This window comes from Notothenia coriiceps, unplaced genomic scaffold (assembly GCF_000735185.1).
Source record: "Notothenia coriiceps isolate Sejong01 unplaced genomic scaffold, NC01 NC01_scaffold00036792, whole genome shotgun sequence".
NCBI classification, from domain to species: domain Eukaryota; kingdom Metazoa; phylum Chordata; class Actinopteri; order Perciformes; family Nototheniidae; genus Notothenia; species Notothenia coriiceps.
In genome coordinates, this window is record NW_011369493.1 from 189,940 (window position 1) to 213,086 (window position 23,147).

Sequence of the window (23,147 nt, forward strand, 5' to 3'; positions counted from 1 at the left end):
GAAACAGGGGTTTTAAGATTTCTAGGTCCGTTGAAAGAGGGTCCTTCATCTGAATTTCCAGGTAACTGTACGGTAAAGATGACTGTATTAAGGTGACAACTCGAGATGATCTTATTAAATATAAACACGCCCCTGTGGGTCGCTTTTGGGTCGGGCTTAGGTCGGCTCGCGTTTTTGGACGTCGGACCGACACTCAGACGACAAACACGAGTCGGGACTCGGGTCCGGCTCGGGAGCGGCGCAGGGCGGCAGAGTCGACTCAAGTTCGAATCTTTAGGCGCCTTTGAACGGTCGACTCTTTTCTACACACACACACACAACACACACACCACACCCAACAAACACCCCACACACACAACCACACCACACACACACCACCCCAGCACACACACACACACACACACACACACACACACACACACACACACACCACACACACACACACAACCACACACACACACAACAGACAGACACACACTACAGCGCACACTCCCTTCAGGCGTCCTCGGCGAAATGCACGTGATATGGGTCCTTCTTTTGTTACCTTTTTCTATTTAGAGGTTGCTCCCGCAAGACCCCGTCGTGTCTGTCCAGGAAGATCAAAATGAGCGATGTCCCACATGAAACTTCCCAAACACTGAGACGTCTGCAAATGTACGTCTTTTTCGATGTATTGTGGTTCCCCGTGCCCATTATTGGCCTTTTCGTACTGGACCTCGAAATCAAATTTCTACACAAAATAACTTTTGTATGACAACGGGAAATTACACACGTATACGATATTACACAGACAACCAAAAACATATATATACAAATATGTATAACAATATGTATAACGATAAGACATAAGCAGACCTAACACCCCTTGTCATAAAGCTAGAGAGACGAGAACATGTATGTTTGCCTTTCTTAACTGTTATTTCAACTTGAAAACTATGACGGTAAAGCTAAGGGAATCAAAATTTTTTTCAAAATTTTTTGTCCCAGTTTTCCAAGTTTTCTCCAATGAACTTAATACTAAAACCACGAGTTCACATTTATAATTAATACTTGTAGAACTACGGTTTCGGTGTCCGTTAGAGGTAGCTAAACTACTTTATAACCTTTGGGACCGAGTTGTAGAATCTTACAGGTAACATTCACCCCATTTCTCCGTATTAGCAAAAAAACGACAAAGTCCATCTCATCATTATATTATCTATTTATTATTGTTATGTACCCTAAACGTCTCCGCGAAAAGGATTTTATGCAGTTCTACGAAGGGGAAGTGGCTTTGTCTTTGTTCTGTTCTGTTATTGTATTTGTTATCACAAGGAAGCAGGGTATTAAAGAAAAAATGCCTACAACTGTCAAACTGCACAAATGGGTAGACGGTCTGCTTCGACACCACAAACGAAACATAACGGGCAAAAGAGCGTTTAGAAAGGTCAATTCATTCTTCTTCGTCGTAGGTGTGGGACTCGAGTCGGACACAGGGGAAAGGTGTGGGGTACGTCGATCCGTAAGTATGGGCAGATGAGGCGTTTATTGTCGGTGTAGGGACGGACTTTTCGGAAATAGTCAAAGAACCAACAGTTGTCTCCCGAACTTGAACCTGTAAATTTTACTCGGACGTTAACTAAGTTACTTTATAGGGCAGCATAACATTATCACTGTGTGAAGCCAGTAAAGGTTGTAAGGTCGTGACCCGAATGAAATCCGGACGATGACCCGATATTGTTGCATTCTTGCGTCGTAACATCGAGAAGTTCTAAGTTCCGAAAAATAATAGGTAGGAGCAGAGTGTCGATCGTCACATCAATGACAGCTCCTTGTTTTAGATCCAGTGTCCGAAAGGAGGCGCTTGTCACGTTGTGTTATTGTGACTTTTTCGGTCCACGTTCGATTTATGTTATGCTTTATTCTTAGTCTTCAATCACCTGCATTGCTCAGTTCACTATCGTATTACACAACTCAACGTTTGTCCAACTTACATACCTACCGAGATATCAGTCAATGGAAAGATAAACACACAAAATCAATTTCGTTTAGTAAATTATTCATTATTATTATACTACTATGGTGTAAGTGGAAAAATCGCGACGATACCTGTAAACAACGTGAGAGTAAAACGTGAGTACATCGTAGTTACGGAAAAGAATATATATAGAGACAGAATGAACTTTTATTTGACAAATAAAACACAAAAAAACATTAATAACGCGCTCACAAGAACGTAAAATTACACACAAAAAAAATTTTTTTTTTTTTTTTTCGGAGCCCTCGAGCACCCTTTGCTCATAAAGTCTAGGAAAGACCGTACATGTTGTGTATAAAATTTCAACTGAAACTTATTCACTTAATAAACATGTCCGAGCAATCGTCCTACACAAAACAAACACAAAAAAAACATAACAAAATTACTTACGAAGGAATTCCATTTAATTCGACAGAAACCGAGAAAAGAACCGCAATTCGTTATGTTTACAAGGCGAGACGATCCTGCAACTCCAGACTAAAATACTAGTTATATGTATTAGTTTTCTAATTCGCTCATGGAGTAAAATTTGGGGAGTGCGGTCCCAATACTGGAAACTAAAACTTGGATTTTTTATTTGTCGGTTTTTATTTTTGGAATGGGTACGCCTAACAGCAGGACTAAAAACGGAGGGTCAGATAAAGAGGGGGAGACATCACTCGCGGCCGAAAAGCCCGATCACACAAGAAATCCACCTGATGACGTCGTCAGTTTTGTTCGGGGTGTGTGCACCTCAGAGGACTGACTGCCTGGCGTCTCCCGATCGTTTCTCGTTGTCACTCAGGGTTGCAGGCGTCCCGTCGACTCAGAGTTCAGCGCACCGGTTAAAAACATTAGAGACTTTACAACGAACAAACGACCGATTCGGTTACACCCGAAATCATTGAGAAAGATGGCAGTACACGGACGACAACACACTGCTACAGGAACCCCTCTCGTCCGTGCAACAGTGTCTTACAAATTAAACAGTACTGAATAATCCTCCAGACCCGAGAAAGTTGTAAGCCTAATTATGAAAATCACTGACAATAAACAATCTAACTAACAACACAAAAAAAAGAAAGCACACGAACACAATTTACACATACAACTAAAACATATCTTCGCTCGTATAAAATATGTATCGACAATGCCATAAAAATGTAGGCCCTAACACCTTTGCATAAAGTTAGTACAGACATTTGGTGTTTGACTCATTCTAACTGTAAATTTCAACTCGAAAACTAAAACCAGCATCGTAACCCAAAAATGACCCTATCTGAAAAGACCGGCAAACCTAGAACTAATAACCGGACAAAATTTTACCAATTATGCATCAAGGTTAAGTTGTTACCTTTGCGTCAGGCATTACGTCGGGCCAGTTGAATCCAATCTGGACTCGTTACCCATCACACATAACAGTAAGTCATAGGTTACTTACTTCCAGGGACTGTTTAGTAAGGACAACGCGCCGATAGTTTATATACGGTTTCCGACTCCACATCTGGTAATTCGGGACAGAAACCGAGAAAAGAACGACATTGTTTTAGGTTTACAAGGAGATTACCTTGCAATTTCCATAAGGACTAAGACTAATGACCACAGGCGTGCCGTTAGAAAAAGGACCCGTCTTTCCGCGGTTTTAAAGTATTTTTTTTTTTTTAAGGGCGGGGACTTAAACAATTTGACAAATAAAATCGGTTCGCACACCGATGGCAATATAATCATAACTGGTAACAAAAAAAGGTCGTATATGTTCGGTTGGTTGATCTAAGAACCGTCGGAGGGGTGCGAAACATACCTTACGTTCGGAGTCGGCGCACGGCATTTCTCGTTCATTATTGAGGTTTGTCGGCTAATTTTGTATGAGTACGCTTACGGCGCCGATTGAAGGAAAGTCGTTAATCCGAAAACCAGAATGTCTATCCACAGACGTAGACTTATGTAATGTTGTTTTGACGAAGGACGTATAAAGAATGGCCGCTGAAGTGGACGGCCGAAAGGACTTTTTAAGATCAACCCCGCGTATATCCGGCCTCGAGGAGCGAAGACTGCAGTCTGATAAAAGTTTTAAGACATACAGACATAGTCCGAGACAATTCTCGGGTCAAAATCTTCTAAAACCATACCTTCCTTTTTCTCCCTCTCTCAACACAAAGGACTCGTTGAGACACTCAAGGGAATTGTGTGGGCCCTCCCCCCCTGTGTATTAAGTTGCATATTTGTCTGCATTCGTTTCCACGTACAAACGTACTTATCCAGGGGAAATTTTATGGTTTATTTTTTTCGATTTTTTGAGCCTTGGTTTTCGATTAATTTAAGTACATGGAGTGAAAGGGAGAGAAAGAAACTAAGCGCGCAAAGGGTTATTGCGAGCCTAACACTTAGTAAAACCTTTCGCAAAAATAAGTCAGCGAATTTTTAGAAAGCCCTTTAAACCGGGTGTTATCTCGCCACCCGTCCCTACTGCATAAAAAAAACACTCCGCTGGGCCCTTCAATAGGCCGGGGACCCAAGGACTGTGTTTTTTCCGTTGTCCCTTAGAAAGGAGGTATCCTTAAAAAGCCTTTATAGCATTTTTTATTCTGAACACCTTTTCCTTGGACAAAAAAAAAACTTATTTTAAACGTTCGCAAAAAAACAAGTCGGCCTAATTTGAAGGTGTTTACACAAAGTCGACCAGAACAGACAACAACACAAACCAGGTTTAGAGAGGCGAATTTAAAGTGGACCTATCATGCTATATTTGAATAATATAGTGTAGGACCATACCTATATAAGGCATATTTATACTTTTTATTTTTCAAAATACCAAACAGATCATGCATTTTAACCAAACAGATCATGCATTTTAGCCATTCCTCATTTCGCTCAATGTAACACTGTCTTTGCATCATGGGCTGATTCTGTGAGAACAGCACCATCTACAGGCCTGGCATATGTACTACAGCGTCTCCAGCGCTTTCCAACGGCAATGTCCGTGGCTGTCTCCTCCTGATTGGTGGAGTTGGCCCAATAGCCGTAGCGCCACTTCTGTGACGTCATAGAAGTGTTCAAATCTGGATCAGTCTGTATCAGATCCGTTGCAGCACCTTTTTAAGAGATTTGGGTATGGAGGAAAATAGAGAGGGTTGTGTTTTCTGACACTTGGTGAGTTCCCTGGAACACCGGGGACACATATTCATGTAGAAAAGACGTACAAAAGTGCATTTTGCATAATAGGTCACCTTTAAATTAAGATGTTACCTCTATTGTAACAGCTGTGTATGTTGGAGCAATTTTAAGATTTCCAAAAAGAAAGAAAAAAGTATACTACAAACAAATACAAGATACCTCCTTCCACTTACAGAAGTAAATACACTATTGGCGATTTAACTTGGCATTCTCAGAACATATTTAGCGCCGTTTTAAAAAAAGATTTCCTGCAGTGGAAAGGGCTTAAAACATCAAATTAATATAATTTTAAAAATCCCATCAGTCACACTTTTAGACTATAATGGTGGATAACAGATTCAAACCAAATGGAAGCAGATACATGTGAAGAAGACATGCAGAAATCAGTGTCTATTTGGACACTTTAATTTGGTAATACAATATTTTAATGTCATAATTGTTGAATGTCCTATAAACACATGTTCTACCAGGGCTACATTAAGAGATCAGCTAACCAAAGGAATGACAAAGCAAATGGGTTTTTGGCATTTTGCTTGTCATTTATACAAGTGAACTTTTGTTTGTCAGTGCACTCACGAGTCGAGGCGAAGCCAATCGTGGGTTTCAGGTATCGACACAGAAAAGAGGGAAAGCTCCAAAAACAGGGGCTTCCTTCATGAAGAAAAAACATCCGCCGATCCGCATGTCTCACATCTCGTATTACTTAATGGTGGACTTTAGTATTCTCTTCATACTGGAACTCTGTCGAGGTTCAGTAACTCCGACCCTTGATCTACTCACTGGTGGTTGTTTTTAATACTGGTGATAACATGGCTTTAGGGTTATTCTAGTTGTTTGTATTAATATTAAAACGTTTTTGACATTAGAAAAAGTGTTGTAAGAAGAAGTTATCGTCTTGATATTTTGTTGCAATCAAATTCCTTATAACAAAGTGACCAATTACTTTTTCCAAAGTCGAATGGGAAAGCCAACGAAAAAAAGAAAACACAACTTTTAGTGGGTCGTAGTGGAAGTTTTTGAACATAGCAAGTCCTGTATCCACGTGTGTTGCATGCATGTTTGTATGTGAGCGTGGAAATCTATATAGACTGTCAGTCACCTGCTAGTGTGCCAGTCTCATGAGACATGGTCACAGTAAGAAATGCTCAGTTTGCTTTAACATTTCTTAAGCCTTTTGTTGATTCGGAAAAACGTATTTTCTCATTTTGAGACAGAAAGTGTTATATTGAAAGCTGTATCTGATATAACCTTGGCATGTATTTCATTGTGGGTATGTTAATAACAGTTAAGAGTATGTGGAAAAACATGAAGTTGTAGAGGTTAAGAAATAAAGAACTAAACAACTTCTTTCTTTGATGACATAAGATATTGTATTGTTTCTTTACCAACTCTATTGTCAATCTTTCAGTTTGTGTGTACATACAGAGAAATCGAAATTTTCCCACAAGCCCGAAGATTAGAAACTGTGACTCTCAACACTATATTTCCGTAGTAACACACCAACACTATCCTACTGTTACTGTGAGTAGGTGAAACCACACAGAAAAGGCACCTATGATGATTGCTAGTGTTTAATAATGATGTCTTAGAGTCTGCTACCCAGTAAAGCCCCTGTCACACTGTCCCGAAATTGACACCCGATGGACACACGATTAAGGAAATGTTCAAATTCGGTTCTGATCGTAACAACATCGGGCCATTCGTGAGGGCATCTTAAGCCATTCGTATGACAGCCGGTGGAGTTTCTCAGGCTCCGGCAGCAACTTCGTGAGCGGCAACTTCGTAAGGCACTCGTGAGGGCATCTTGTCAAACCGTGAGGGCATCTTGTTATCATCGGTGCCATCGCCCTCACTCTGATCGGGGCGAATGCCCGATGGCACCGATGATAACAAGATGCCCTCACGATGGCCTTACGAAGGGCAAAATTTACACACAAATTCAACATGAAAAATTAACCTTCGTAAGGTCCTTCGGCAATTTTTTTGCATGCCAAAGATTTTGCCACCGCTCACGAAGTTGCTGCCGGAGCCATAAGAAACTCCACCGGCGGTCATACAATGTCTTAGGATGCCCTCACGAATTTCCCGATGTTGTTACGATCAGAGCTGAATTTGAACTTTTCCTTTATCATGTGTCCATCGGGTTGTTTTAGTACAACTACATTTCTCTGTACTGGTCTTCTCCCCTGTGTACAACTACATTTCTCTGTACTTCTCTCCCCTTTGTGTACAACTAACATCTTCTCTGCTAAACTTCTTCTCCCCTGTGTACAAACTACACTCTTCTCTGCACTTCTTCTCCCTAAGTGTACAACTCCATCTTCTCTGCACCTCTTCTCCCCTGTGTACAACTACATCTTCTCTGCACTTCTTCTCCACCTGGTACAACACATCTTTTAATGGTACTATTTGCACCTAAAACGTCTATAACCAGGGTCTTTTTTTGACAATTATCTGACGAGGTTCGTCCAAGTTGTACAACGTTGTGACCGTCAATGTAGCAATTGGTTACCGTATGTGCAATTCGAGTAGGTTCCTCTTAATCGGCACCTCTTGGTCATTCTATTTAATGCTCTACACCACCGAGTCACCCACCCACTTAGTAGGAGTACGACTGGTGACGCGCCTAATAAATCACGTGTCGTAGTACCACGCACTCCACACACTCCACGGAGGACGCAGTGTCTGTGCGACAATGCTATACCTACCTACCTTACTTCGCACCATTTCTGTCAAATTAGTCAAAATACAGACGTCTCCGCACAAAATCCACAAGTTACTGAACAGTCGTATGGACTCACCAAGTCACCAAAGAGGCTCATACGAGAGACTTCCTGACATTACCTAAAAAAACTCAATAATAGATCCAATCGTCCTCAAAAATTTCAGGAATTGGATGTTATATTACTAAAAACATTTAGTTTTGTCGTTTCAGTAGTACGAACAAACTTTATTTCTAATTTCCTTTTTTTATTTCCGCACAAAAGAAAAAACTTAGAGTTCCGGTTAAACCATAATAAAGAGCATAAGACTAAGAATAATAAAAGATTTGTCCCAGAATAGAACCAATAAAGGTATAAACAAAGTACATAGTTTTCAATAATGTAAAATTTTAAGGAGAGACTCAGTTAACCACAATACTACCGCCGCACCAAAGGTCATGGACCAAGGACTTCAAAAAAGAGACTCACTTCTCACGTGACAACAAGGGGTCTTAAGGTGGAGCTACAGGCTCAAGTGGTGGCGTTAATGTGAGTAACGAGTTAGAACAGTAAACTATTATTGGCTGGTGAATTCCAGGTGCAAATGAGGTCCAAGAAGATGAGACCCGCAGTGTAACTATTCGGATTGGTCATCGATATAAATTTATTAGTTGGAAGCATAAAATGGATGTAATGGATTTTCAGGTAGTTGTGACAAAATGGAATTTCAGGGACAGTGTGACAGGGTCTTTATAGTGTGGGCTACCTGTGTGCTTATACCTTAACGACTTAAAGCGCTGCTTCTACGCGGGGACTGGGTGTGGTGCCTTCCAGTTGTAAATGTATGTAAATTCTGTTATGTTGACGTTGGCTTTCATTGTGTTTGTTAATACACATTTCACAAATACTATGACATGGACTATAAAGGCTGAAAACAAGAATGAAAGAGGCAGAAATATACATCTTCGCTATAAGTTCGAAAGAGGCATTACAACAAGCATCGTTTTGTTGAAGGACCAGTTGGAGCGAAGTTTTATTATATAATATGCAGAAAAAGTCAAAGTGTCTTGTGTTTAAACCCAATAAATGTATTATATCAAAACAACCTCTAGCCTCCTACAAATTTTGGTTGGGCAAGAGCACGCACAGCACAACCATTCGACCATTTAAGCATTTTTTCCGTTCCCTAATTCTTTGTGGTTCTTACGTTCAATTTGTTCCTATTAGAACAAAATTACCTATTTTTCCATTGTATGTTTATGTTTCTTCATGAAGGGACGAGAAGGAGGTTAGATGCTAGACCAAGTCTAACTTCCTCTTCTCTGACCTAGATTTCTTTTGTTTCCGAATATAGGTTTTTGGGGTCCTCCTCGATACGCCGACGGGGGGGGGGGGTTCCCCAGGAGGTGAATCTTTTCTGTCGGTGTAGTCGCGCTCGGTCTCGTATCGCACCCTTGTAACAAACTTTACCCCCCACCGCACCCTAGTGTTAGGAGATCCCCCAGCCCCCGCTTCTAAAAAAAAGTGTAATATGTTCATTCTTACGAAGTTAGACCACGTGAAACTCGACTTAACGGTCTCTGCATCTAGATTCCCCATGTTGATATTTGTGGGGTCATAGCTTTTCTAGCCAAATGTAAAATTATTAGTTTATTCACACACCTGGTAGGTTTGGTTATTGGACTAGTATGCGGTTATTGTTCATTTACATTGAATAAATAAAAACAACAAGTACAATAAAGAATAAAATGGTCAATTGTAAATAAGATAAATACGTTATAAGAAAAATTAGAGAGGTCTAAATTTGTTATTAAAGACAAAATGACAGGATATCATACGTGACCTTACTAAATTTTGGACAAAAATTAAATAGGGTTATTAATATATTCCACACGGAACCTTTCATAAACAAATGCGTATATTAACAATTGTTTGGCAAACTCTGTGAGACTCTATTGAATCTGATTTCCCCCCCAAACCCCTTGATAGATTTGAGAGTCAGCGAAATGGAGTGACTGGAGAGTCAAGGACCGATAGTTCAGGACAGGTCTGTCGAACTATAGACAGGACACACACTCGACCGCCCGCGGACGATTCGGTTTGTAGGGGGTGAGAAGTAGCATGTCCCGTTTTACCTTTGACATGGCTCCACTTTTTCCACAATAGAAATAATTAATACTTACTACAATGTAGTCCCGACTTTTAAGCAAAAAAACCATAGATAGTAAAGGAAATTAGAACACCTGGCACGTCTAAGGGACAGGAGGTTAGTCCCCCACGACGTTCGTGGCGAGTCGTGGGGAGAAGGGTGCCGGGACCGGTCTCCGCTGGGAATGTAAGCTCTATTGTTTGGGGAGAACGTTCAAAGTGTATGAAACACCGTAAATATTTCTATCCAAATTCTATATCAAAAAATATCAACCTAATATGGTTTATTGTGTACACTCAATGGAATTGGGAGTTTGTTATTATTGTTCTCCTTTTGTAGGCGAGAGACTAGAGTTCGTCAATTTTTCATGGCGTGTGAGTAAATCGGACGTCGAGAAGGGTCTGTGAACTCGATAACAAGAAATTCTTATAAACGCGTCTTGAAATAAAGTTTATTTTCCAAGTCGTAACGTATTAAGGTCGAAGGGAAATGTGTGATGACAATAATGATTATGTTTCATTAGTTGGTGTGTGTAGATAAATTTTGTTCATCTAAAGGGACTAGTAACTGGTACGACTTTTAAGAAGTTCTTCTTCACGGGAGTTGGTCGAGAGAGCAGGGACAGTATTTTCGACGAAGGTAAAGTATATCTCATTGATTTTGTACAAATTCCCGATTAAAGGAGGTGTTACAAACATCCGGGAGGTCATAGTGTGTGTACTTTCTTATTTTTGTCTCCTTAGTCTATTTTGTGGTTATGTCCCTTATCAACTATTTACCTAATATGTCCTGTATACTAGTGTCATTCCCTATGTGTGTGTATAAGAGATTACTTCACTGGGAACAATAGTACGAGCGTTTTACAGGACAGGGGCACTGTCAGACTCAAAACCAACTAATTGTCTTCACAATTAACAAGACCATGCGAATCTCCCGGATAAACTTTGAAGGAAAGTGCGCCAGCTTCAGGCAAAATGACCGTACTTATGTCTGTAGCTACCTCTTGATGTTTCTAACGGAGCCATTGACAAAACTGTAGTTAAAGGTTGCCGGAGAAATTCCCAGAACATCCTCTATTTATTAATTAAGATGTTCCGAAGTTGACAGGAACATAGACTCCGTGTAGAGTGAAACCCGATTAGTTATGCGCCAAAAATCGTTGAATCGTCTCCTTCGATCTCTGAGGTCCCGGCGAAGGAACGGACCCTTGACGTTTCGTCTACAGTTTCCAGTATTTTTGGTGGGCGAACAACTGCATGTGTACTTTTCACCTTCTTTTCTGATTGTGAACGAAATTTACACTAATAATGAGTTCATCACCTGTAACAAAAGTCCTTATATACTTTTCGGAGAGGTAATAAATTTCTCATTTTTACGTGAAAGTTACATTGTGGGATGCTTATATAATCCACTGTAAATTTATTAATATAGTGTTAAATGTACTAAANTTTAAGACCTATTTCACGGCAAGAAAGTATGAAGGAAAATTGCTATGAAAGAAGAAATACGTCCCATAATTACTTACAAATTAAATGTATTCAAACCCAAACGTCGCTTCCCGGAGGTCCCCCGATGTTGTCGCGGGAGCTGCTGCACTAGCTAACACTACATTTGCAAAAAAAACTCTACATGTTCTTGCAAGAGGTGCAGCGGGCTTCAAACACGTTCCCCTCCACTGGTTTCAACCAAGCACCAAATTTGATATTTTCCAACCAAATACGGTTGAACTTACACTTCCCCATATTTATTTGTAAGTAGATTTGAAGATACCCGAGTTTCTGACTGCCGGTGTTTTGGTTTTTTAAATTATGCACCCCCGTCATGAAATGCACCCCCTGGCCTGCCGTAAAAAGCACCCCCCAAAAGAAGATGCTTCTATTAATCCCACCCTCAAGCACTTTGGAGGGTATAGTTGTAGGACCAGTACCAATAAATGGAGCAAGTTTCATGTATGTGACACGTTTATTGTCAGAGATAGCAAGGGGTGCATATCGTGGCAACCAGGCTATTCATAAAAAGCACCACCCAAAATAAAAACAATCATATGAATCCCACCTTCAAGCACTTGATGTAAAAATAAACTATACATTGTAAAGCACAAGTACAAGCAAAAGTATACAGACAGGACGTCACAATTAAATAAAAACATATATTAAATAAAACATTTACTGAAAAATAAGTGACGAATTAATGCAAAATCCAGGATTCGACAACACAACCATCAAAAAGACAACATAGGATAGCGGACTATACATTCAAGTGTCAAGCGGTGCATTTCACGACGGGGGTGCATCATTTGACACAACACCGGTAACTGAAGCTTGGTTGCTAGGTTACTAGCTGGGTGTTCTCCGATAAGGGGCCGGGGAAAACAAAGTTAGTGATTACTGGTTCCATGTTGATTTATTTCAATACAAATTGTTGGGGGTAACTGAAAGACTATTAGCGTACTGGTAACTTTGCAGCCCGGACATTTCCCCCAAAACACATTTAGACGCGATCGCCATACAGAAGTACCTTTCAAATCCGGTCATTTTTAAGATCTTCTAAATCATATTTAAGACCTTTCTAATTTGTTTGATCATATTTAAGACTTTTTAAGGCCTTAAATTCTGATTATCAAATGTAAGACTCTTTAAGACCCCGCAGGGATCCTGTCTGTCCTGAGGAGTCCTGACCCAGTATCATTTTTGTTCAGTTGGAATGGAGCTCATCCAAATGTGAAATAGTTTTTTTTGGATCAATAAACCTGCGCATAGGAAAATATATTCCGAAAAAGAACCCATGGTAATAGCCTGTAATATATTTGATTTTCCTAAATCATTTTCTATTGAAAAAGTTGAGTGGGTGAGATGTCATCTCTAAACTGTTTAACTTTTCTCCTTCTCACTCACATCTGAATGGCTCTCAAGCACGTACACAAAGCACACACTATACACACAGCAAATGTGTAGTAGTTGCTATACGAAATATATCTCTCTCTCTTTCTCAACTCTTTCTGGGTTTCCTCTTCAAATTCCTTGTGTGTGCTTTCTATCCTTTCATGGTAGGTTGAGCTTTTCAGGCATTGTCAAGTTTGTTTAAATTTTTAACAAGGGGGATAGAAACAAAGAGACTGAGACAAGGGGTATGTCCCTCCTCTGAAATCAAAGGGATATTTCCCATGAAATGTTGTGCAGTGACGTGGAAAAGTCTTTGCCTTTTGTATCTTCTGATACCAACGGGCCCTTTCAAGCAACACTGAAAGCTATGACGCAGGATGGTCTATCAAGAAAAACTATGCACAGGTGGTTTAAACTGAACTTCTCTTTGTGTCTTTAATTCACTCCTAGGTGGTTCTTCTGTAATAGTTTGAGGAGCACTTTCCCCCAGCTCTGGATATTCAGTTTGTTTCATAAACCTAGTTTGCTCTTGCTCTAGGGGAATAAATCTTCTATCAAAAATAATTACAGTAGAGTAATCAGTGACGATTTTCAGTCATTCCCCACACATGCTGTCCTTGATTGAAATGTAATTGTATAAAATCAACAGCGAAAGATGATGATCATGGATGGCCCAACAAAAACAGTGTTGTGCTTCATGTTGTCTTCAACAAGAAGTCATTTAATTTTGTGACAGGTGTGAAGGTAATTGAACACTGCCAGACATCACAAAAGCAGAGAAGAACATAACCATGAGGAGGAAAACAAACATAAACAGCTCTGCAAAATTGAGTTTAGTACCAGACACGCTGTCTAGAAATGATATTTCTCTAAAGAAATAATATAAACATTTTTCTAGGAGACAGGGCAGTAAATGCATACTGGGGTTATATGACAATATTCAATAAAACATTTTTAAGAGGCTTAATCCAGTGCATTTAAGATGGAATCTGTTTGAATAGGTTCAAGTTTAAGCTTTTAAAAAGACCGTCATGAATAAGTTTCAACATATTTTAGAGATAGATGACTAGTTTATTGGCAATCCATTCAACCATTGATCAGAGAGATGTTTTTACTTAAAGAGGTCCTATTATGCTTTTTTAGTTGTTCCCTTTCCTGTAGTGTGTTATAGGTTTTACTGCATGTTAAGGCCCTGACACACCAGGCCGAAATCTTCCGTTTTCGTTAGTCGGACGACGAAGCGTGCCCTGTCGCCCAAACTCAATTTGGTGTGTCCCGCACCGTCTGCCGTGACACGCCATATTTGCCCTTTCATGGCCGACGCATGGCGGATTCAACATGTTGAATCGGCCATGCGTCGGCCACAGGCAGTCGGACAATGAAATCACTCTGATCGCTTCTGCCTGTTGAGAGACTGTTGCTTGAGAATGTCTTCCACAAGCAACACTCCAATGCCTGATAGCTCCAGTAGCCTACCGCACAAAACATGTTTTCGATGGACGAGAGTGAAAATGGAACGCACACGCTATTTGTTGTTTGTTTATATCACGCTGTCTGTTCTTCTTCTCTGCCTCTTTTGAATGATGAATACACACTTCCGCCGCCTGCTGGTAAGGAGAGTTATTGCCACTCACGCATGCGCAGTTCGTACGTGCTCGGCTGAAGTATTTGCGTGTGTTCCAGTCCGACACATGGCCAAGACGCAGGAAAAACACAGCGACGCAACAGTCGGAGTCGGCGAGTTCTCTGGTGACTGCTTGGTGTGTCAGGGCCTTAAACGGTCTCCCTTAAAATCCCAATGTACTCTCCAGTGGGAGTCCCCCCCCCCCTGCCTGAAACGCCTCCATTGGACTCCTTTGTTTACTTCCTCAACATACTTAGTGACATCACTATGTAACACTCACGTTTCTATTGGTTAGTGCTACAACACATTGTATATGATAGGCTAGGGGACACATATGCACTCTGAAAATGAGCATAATATGTTTAAATCACAGCTCATAGTGTATGTATCAAGTGTATTACCAAAGCAGTTATAATGAATTGTCTGAAACACCATAAACAGCTGTACATAAATGAATGGCAGTGTATCAGTCAGTCAGTACCAGACTAGTGGCCAACCCAACAGACAGACATTCCCATCCTTAGAGTTTGTTAGCATGGCTAAAACACATTCTTATGAGCATCAGGTCCACATTTCCTAAAAGTGGTTAGTAGTATGAAGGCATTTGGACTAGATCCCCTTATTTTCAATATTGGTTATAGCCCTGCTAGAACACAAACAATTCTAAGAATACATTCTCATATGCAAGGTAAAAAAAGGACTTTAGGCCTCCCTGTGCAGTGGAAGACAGACACAGCAGTCACTGATTTACAATTATGGCTGCTTACTTGCTTCAGAGGCTTGATTGCAGCTAAAGGATCCTATAATAGAAATAGAAGTCCCTATGAGATACATTTGAGAGCATGCCAATGTCAAATGAAACACAGGAAGCCAGAGAGAGTTGGCAAACTGGCTCCATCTCCTGGAGGAGACAAGAGACGGGGGGGCTCCACTGAATACAACCCCATCTTCACATGCTTTCATTATTCTGCTTATGGAAGGTGACGCTGTGCTTTGCTAGATAACATAAATACGTAGCAACCAAAACATAAATAGGGCAACTGCTTAAAGTATAGAAAGTACAAATACAGTACACTGTAGTAATGATTTTAGATGTTGAAAAGGTTACTTGGATAATCCAATAGAATACAATATACAAGTGGAGCAAGTAAACATCTGTGAAACACAGGCAACCACTAAAACAACTTGAGTTCCACATTTAATGCAAAACTCTCAAGGCAAGCAGTAATATGTAGATGACCTCATTCAAAATAATTCCACTTGAGAGGCTGCACAGCAAATGAATAATAATAAACTATATTGCTGGTCCATTTGTTCCATTTGTTGGGGATGTCTGCAGGTGCACTAAAGCATGAATTGGCCATCCATGACCAGTAATCATGTCCTGTCTATTAGACTGTGCTGCTGGGAAATAACACCAGGAAAAGAACAGAGCTATGACATTTCTTGAATTACCACAGCTCACTAGTCACAATCCAATTACTTTGTCTATGTTTGCGACGGATCACCATCACTCCTTCAGTTTCCATTTCTTGAGGTTAACACCTTATTATTTCTTACAAGGTATTATATAAGCTGCACCTGCATACATCCTTACCCTTGCACAAACTGAAAATTGGAGAGAAAAAAATAAAGAAATTCTGACACTGATTAAAATGTCAGCACTTTAATGCATGAAATGATATATGCACTACAGTTTATGAGTACCGCATTGCCCTGTGTGGCTCTAAACATATTGGATTTTCCAGAGCAGAAGCAGCATTTATATTCCGTTGTTTGGCGGTGTTTAGAAAACAAGGACTGATCCTTATTGTGCATCTTAAGCTGGTCCCTCTCCCTTAAATGAATTCATTTAACAAGCACTCCAGGGTTTGTGTGCCAAGAAGCACTGAGTTACAGCTGTTCCACAATGCCTCTGCCACAGTCCAAATTTAGCTAAATAGCTGCAAGGAAGCAGCACTCTCCGAGCTAGTTCAGGACCTTACATGGAGGTGTGCCCAACTTCAAAGCAACACTGCATTATCTTTCCTCTAAGAAACAAAAAGTACAATATTTACTCACCCATGACACAAAATGACTACAGGGGGTTTGAAAGGCTTGTTGATCAAGCCGTATTGATTCATGTTGTTCTTTGGTGTTGAGCTGTGTGATATCCAAAGCTCACTCCGCAGCCCATGTTTTGTAAGAAAACTCCAGAGCCTATTATTCGTTTGTCCAATTCACTTGTGTCACGATTTCTGAGAATAAAACATTCTTTTTATGAAGTGCTTTTAAATACCCTTGGGTTTCGACTTACTTGTTAGATTAGCATGTCTTTCATTCTTTCAGTTGACTATACATATAAATATTATATTGGAAGGAATAAAGCTCAGACTTCCCGTCGACACTGAGTACCCACTGTGTGTTTGTTCCCACATGTGACCTGAGCTAGTTTTCTCCTTTAGTGTCATATCATGTTGTGAATAAACTAACTGCTTCTGAACTACACATGAATATGAATTGCCTGAACCACATGTTAAAAGAAATGGGTGCTGTGTTGTTTCTGAGAGAAGTGCAGCCCCATGCTGAACTTCCATATGGTTGCACTTTAACAAAACTTGCAGAGGTTTAGCCTCAGAGTAAAATTCTAAATGACTGTAACCAAGAACAACTAGCTTCCTGGCAGACTGGCTATGGGGGGAGAAATGGATACTTCATTTGCCTCCAAATTTAACTCGAACCCACTCAGCTATCATGGCTGTCGATGTCAGGCAGCCAGTAGCATGGCTGTTCACCTTGAGGGGTCCCTGGGAGATTGGCTTCTCTGGAGCTAACTGATATGGACTGGAGCCCAATTTCCTTTTGGCTAATTAGCTTGGCTACAATACCAGTAGCAGTCCTTATCAGCCCCCAAGCCTTCTGCTCTCTGTCTGTCTATTTCCTTTTTTTCTCTGTAGGTTTGCAGCACAGTCAGATAGCTTTCCGCAAAAGCTCAAGTGACAGACTTCCACTTGCATGTAGCAAAGGTTATGGATGTTTCTCAGAGCATTACACGCATGAACGCATCATGTCTGTCGCAATTTTCACTAGGGCATATTAAGTGAAATCCTTTTTCATTAAATATAAAGCTTCAAGCTCAATTCACTCCCTGGAGGTTTACTGTGTAAACACCATTTGAGAAGAAAAAATGAATGATCTGTCAATTCTGGGCTGATTAAGTTTGTAGATTAACATGGGTTTGCTTTGATACGGGTATTGTGTTTTACATAAATATGTAACTATTGAAGAATGGGAGGAATAGTTTCATATTTTGAGAAATGTGCTTGTTTGCTTTCTTGTTAACATATGAGATGACCAAAACCACTCTCATGTATGTCAGTTAAATATGAAGCTAAAACCATTAGCAGGTTAGCTTATTTTAGCAGATTGGAGTCAGAGGGGAAATTATAGCTTGGCTCTGCATCAAGGTAACACAATGGGGTCTCGTTGTCACCATGAGTTTGCCAAGCAACCATCAGAAACTCCAGAAAGTCACTGCGGCTGGCCAACAAAAAGTTAGGCACAAAAACTCCAGATTACCAATTTCTTTTAAAGTACGGATAATGCAGTTAACACCTTAACATGCATTACCATATACATGTGTTAACTAGTGAGCTCACGAGAAGCTTTTAGGTGGAGTTTTCTTCAACAGAGCTGAGAAGTTATTCCCTTGTTTCCTTTATATTTAGCAGACAGAATGAGAAAATGAGAATGAAATTGATTAAGCAAGACTGAAGATATCTTTTCTCAAAATGTCAATCTTTTCATTTAAATAATATATTTCTGTGTCAGAGGATAACATATACTTGCTGTATTCCCATACACATTTTTAAATCATAGATTGCCCATGTTTGAAGGTGATGTACCCCTTTGTATCTCACATTGAAGCCAGGTTTATATATAAAGTGCGACCTCTGATTAGCTTTGAGAGTCCCTTTAGATGTATTGTTCAGTGTCTCATTTCTCTTTCTCCTGAACGCTTGATATATCTCAATTCACTGTGGACTTAAATGCGTCCACTCAGCAAAAACACTTATTGTTTGAATTTTTTTCTATTTGCAGGATATTTCACAAAACCGTATTCTAATTCATGTAATCCCCAGAAATGGCACAGGCCCAGCATGCAGCCATTCAAAATGCACCAGTGCCCTCAAATGCCTGCTCAGCCCCAGAACACAGACAATAAGGGCCTCAGGGTAATTTCACACTCCGTTATGATTTTGTTCAGAAATAATATCGTTTTGGATAGAAGTTTTAGTTGACTTCCGGAGAAAGAAAGAAAGAAAGCATACTGGTGTTGCTTGAAATGAAAGTCTAGCTGCGATTCTGAAAAGGTATCACAACTTTTTTTCGCAACAGGTTAGATAAATGTACATGCATATTAGGAAGAGAAATTAAGGTTATGATGGTTGTACTTTAGTATTAGCACTGGAGCTTGGGATAAAAAGCCAGAAAACAATTGAATTATTGCAATAAGCGCCGCTAACTGTTCATGACGGCAAAATAAATGGAAAAAAGGCATTTGAATGAAGGCACAGACCCGCTAATATCTCCTTAATGATTTTCTTTGGAACATTCGGCTGCAGGGCATTGCAGGGTGACACATGTACACAATAATGGCAGACTAAAAGAAGCATAAAGTCATATAATAGCTTCCATGACCATTAAACTTTAATAGGCACACCTAACTAATGCAGTTAAACCTGCGGCAGGTTTCCTACACCACCAGACTCAAAGATTACATTTCTAAACTTGATTGATTTGCACAGGCATGACCAATGGCTCTAATGTGATAATGCATCATAGGTCAGATTACTGTGATGGTGGTTGGGAGAATGACTGTGGTCACAATTACATGACTAGCTTGCAGCATGCTTGGCAAACAACACAGAATCACCGCCAAGCGAAGCGATGTCGAGGCAACCTAATGCTCTGTCATTGAAACCCATCTCAATTAGGCTGAAGCTGGACAGGTGCATGGAGTTGAATGATTGGTTCTTCCCTTCCCCTCTCACTGTGGTGACGTTTATATTTTCCCAGTGGAAAACTAAGGACTTAAAGTAGCTCTTAATAGAGATTCTCTGTTTTGTTCAATAAAGGGAAAGACGGTTACTAACTCTCTTTAATGACACCAAAACATCCCGGCGGTAATAATAGCTGAAATGATTCTAAAATAGCATAACACGTTATTTAACTAGGCTACCATTTGTATTTTTAAGCACCAATTATATGTACATTTTAAGAAAACACACAATACTGCACTTCTAGTGTGGTTGTGGTATGAACATTGGCTCAATTTGTCATGATGTATTCATCAAAGTAATTGCTATGATGAGAGCATTGGACAACATCCCTAGGTCCAACTGGGAAAATAACACGAGTGGCTAGACAATGATATATTCAATGAAACTCATTCCACAGTTTAGCCAGATAAACTTGTAAGGAAATGAATGTTAAAGGTCCGCTATTATACTATTTTTCATCAATATATTATAGGTCTGAGATACAAAACAGGTCTCTGAAGTGTTTGGCTCCAAACAGCAAACAGATCATTGCGGCATCCCATAATCCCCTCTGTTTCAGCCCTGTTTGCCCTGTGCTGATTCTCTGTCTGTTACTTTAGATCAGGGGTGTCAAACTCAATTTCAACTCGAGCCACATTAGCATCATAGTTGCACTCAAAGGGCCAGTTTTATATATAAGACTATATAAGAATAAATATATAAATATTTAATATATATAAAATCATTTATTAAATAACATTATTTCCTCTTCATTGGATTATTATCGGATAGGTTAATTACTTCATAATTAACTACGTCTGAAAGCAGAAGTCTAGGGCAAACAATTGCAAGTCTCTTCAGTGTGCATGTCACAAAATGATTTAAAAAGAAAAGCCAAATTCTGGAAAAACTACAAAAAATAAGTGAAATTCTGAAAAAAAGGCAACATTTTGAGAAAAAAAAAGTCAAATTCCGAGAAAAAAGTCATATTTGAGATGCATTGTGGGACATGTAGTTTATGGGCAATGTGCTTCTGTAAAGCGGCATGTAACCGGATGAATACTGCAAAATATTTATATTCTGGTTGCGTCTTGTGTGGGGCCGACCATGAAATGAAATGATAAGTCGCGGGCGGATTGCCCCCGGGCCATTGAAGTTTGACCCCCGCTTTAGAATGAAAATAACGAGCCCCGTCCCCACACCCCTCGAGAGGCATATTGGTTAAAAAGAACTCGGACATGGTGCTGCAATAGGAGAGATTCAGGAGATAAGGGGAGGGGGTTGAGGTGGCGGGGGTGGTATCGCTACGGAATGGGAGTTGGTACATGGTTACAACAAGCAAAAACGACACTATATTGATCATGTCAAGTGCAAAAATCTGATCAACTTCATTCTCTCAGACAGGTTTTTGATAGAAACACTGGAGCCGGGACAAAAAGAGAGGAGGAATATTTGGTTCCTGATAACTTCGGAATCTCTTTCCACATGAGGGGAAAACACACATATGTTGACATGAAAAAGCGTGAATTTACATACTCATACAGTAGGTCACCGGTAATGAAGTACGGTGGTGCACATACTTCAGCTAGTAGGACGAGGCAGCCGCATGAAATTCAGTATGCTAAAAATATGCATGTGGATATGTATTATATTAATATTGTAATATTCTAAATACCTAGCGAACAACAGAGCAGATGAGGGACTGCAACGATCAAAATACTCATGGGCTTCCCCACGGACTGGAAATATGTTCTCACACATGCTCACATGCTGAACAAAGATCATACAAGCATAACGGACATTAAAGCAGAGCAGCAACATAGGTTGTACTATCATATGAAATCAAATTCAATACCCGCCGCCTCACTTAAAAAGAGAGGCATAAGTAGGAAGAGGATAGCTTCAACATGAGGGGAGATGTATGGTTAACACAGGTAGAGACTATGCTCTCGACCCTGGCAGCATGAGGACGTGATTTGGAGGCAAGGCAGCCTCAACAACGCGACTAGGATATCCAGAGTGATGCGTAGATCTTTATCTTAAGAGTACACATGGATAAAGTTCCGCGTTTTGCACGAGGGCTCTCTGGCCTAACATTTCAGTGCGCCAGGATGCAGCTCCATAATCTAAGAGAACAATGGTATTCCCTCATTGCGTAATGTTGGAGAGAATAGACAGAAACAATCCACATGTGTCGGACTCAGACAGCAATCTACCAGTGAATACCCCCCACTGTCAGGTCGAAAAGGCAGCGAGGTGCCATTTAGAAGGATCACAGAGCGATTTAGAGGAGCGCAGAGCAGTGCCCTGACCCAACACTCACACAGACGGCGCGCCAATTGAACAGCGGTTACCCAGGGCTGTTACTACTGGGAAATCCGCATACACATCTTCATCATTCAGTGGGACAAGGTTTCTGTACAACATGGACTCGACCAACGGTTGTCGCGCTCGCTTCACAATGGACCAAATCGACGAGACACAGTCATGTAAGAAGTATAAATAGATATATAATAGGATAATGCCAGCTACAAAGAAAAGTCCAGAATTGATTCAGGTTTTCTTTAACAGATAAATAGTACAATATTAATCATCAGGAGGCAGAAGTAAAGTTATTAAGTTCAGACTTAAATACTTTGATATGCGCATATTATCAAGCATTTATTATATGTAAAGGGATAATGGCAGCGAGAGGCGGTTCATTGATGGGGATAAAGAACACTGCGACCCGGCAGGCTGAGGCCTTGGAATGGACAAGACGCTTTGCACCATTATTACCACGTATTACAGTTGGCGGCAAATTATGACTCACAAACTAAGGAATCAGACTCCCAATATATAATTGAAATTATTTTATATGAACTTAAAAATATGACTAATTTCTTCCCGTAAAGAAAAACCAAAACTCCGGTCCAGCCGGCGCTTACCAATGGGCCCTGGAACTACGATCATACAACAACTTTACGGAGCACACTTCCATACTCTGTCTCACAGCTCACGCCGTTCTGAATCCACTAACAAGTCGCTCAAACCGTCCTGCAGAGCCGAGCACAAACAGCTTCCTGCTCTTACGTGCTTTACTGCCTCTCATGCGGGCTTCTCTCGGCTGATTCTAGTCTGACGTTGCAAGCGGCTCCCCGTCTCTGCTACTTTCTCTTTCTTAGATATCCTTCCTAGAGCAACAGTCCAATATAGTCCTTGACAGCGGGTCTGTAATAACAAGTATTTAACAACGTGTCACGGCCTGGGGGGGGTTGCTGAATTGAACCATTCAGAGAATTGAAGAGTAAATTTCAACTCAAGGCCAATGTACAATAATGGAATGAAATATGATATGCTGTGAACTCACAGATTGAATGGGGCCGTAGCATTACCTTGACACTATCTATGTAGCTGACCAATGCCAGACTACTGTGATGCTTTTAAAAGTAGGGAATTCGTCCGTTAGAAGGTATGACATGTAAAGGCATTCAACTCTTGTGTTTGTTCAACCCGGAAAACCAAATTTGGCACACTTAAACTGGGCAGATAAAGTATTAAGTACTGCATTCATATCATATAATGAATATTTATATGTAACAATGAGAACATTTAAATAT

General features: G+C 40.3%; 1 protein-coding gene across 1 annotated transcript in view; it reads left to right on the forward strand.

The window, feature by feature from the left end:
- znf710b (zinc finger protein 710b) overlaps positions 1–10,428 on the forward strand; it is a 17,429-nt gene extending 7,001 nt beyond the window's left edge. The window contains exon 5 of the mRNA XM_010792889.1: positions 10,361–10,428. Within this exon, the coding sequence (XP_010791191.1) occupies positions 10,361–10,428 (68 nt within the window). The remainder of the gene's footprint in view (positions 1–10,360) is intronic.
- Positions 10,429–23,147: the final 12,719 nt, after the last annotated feature.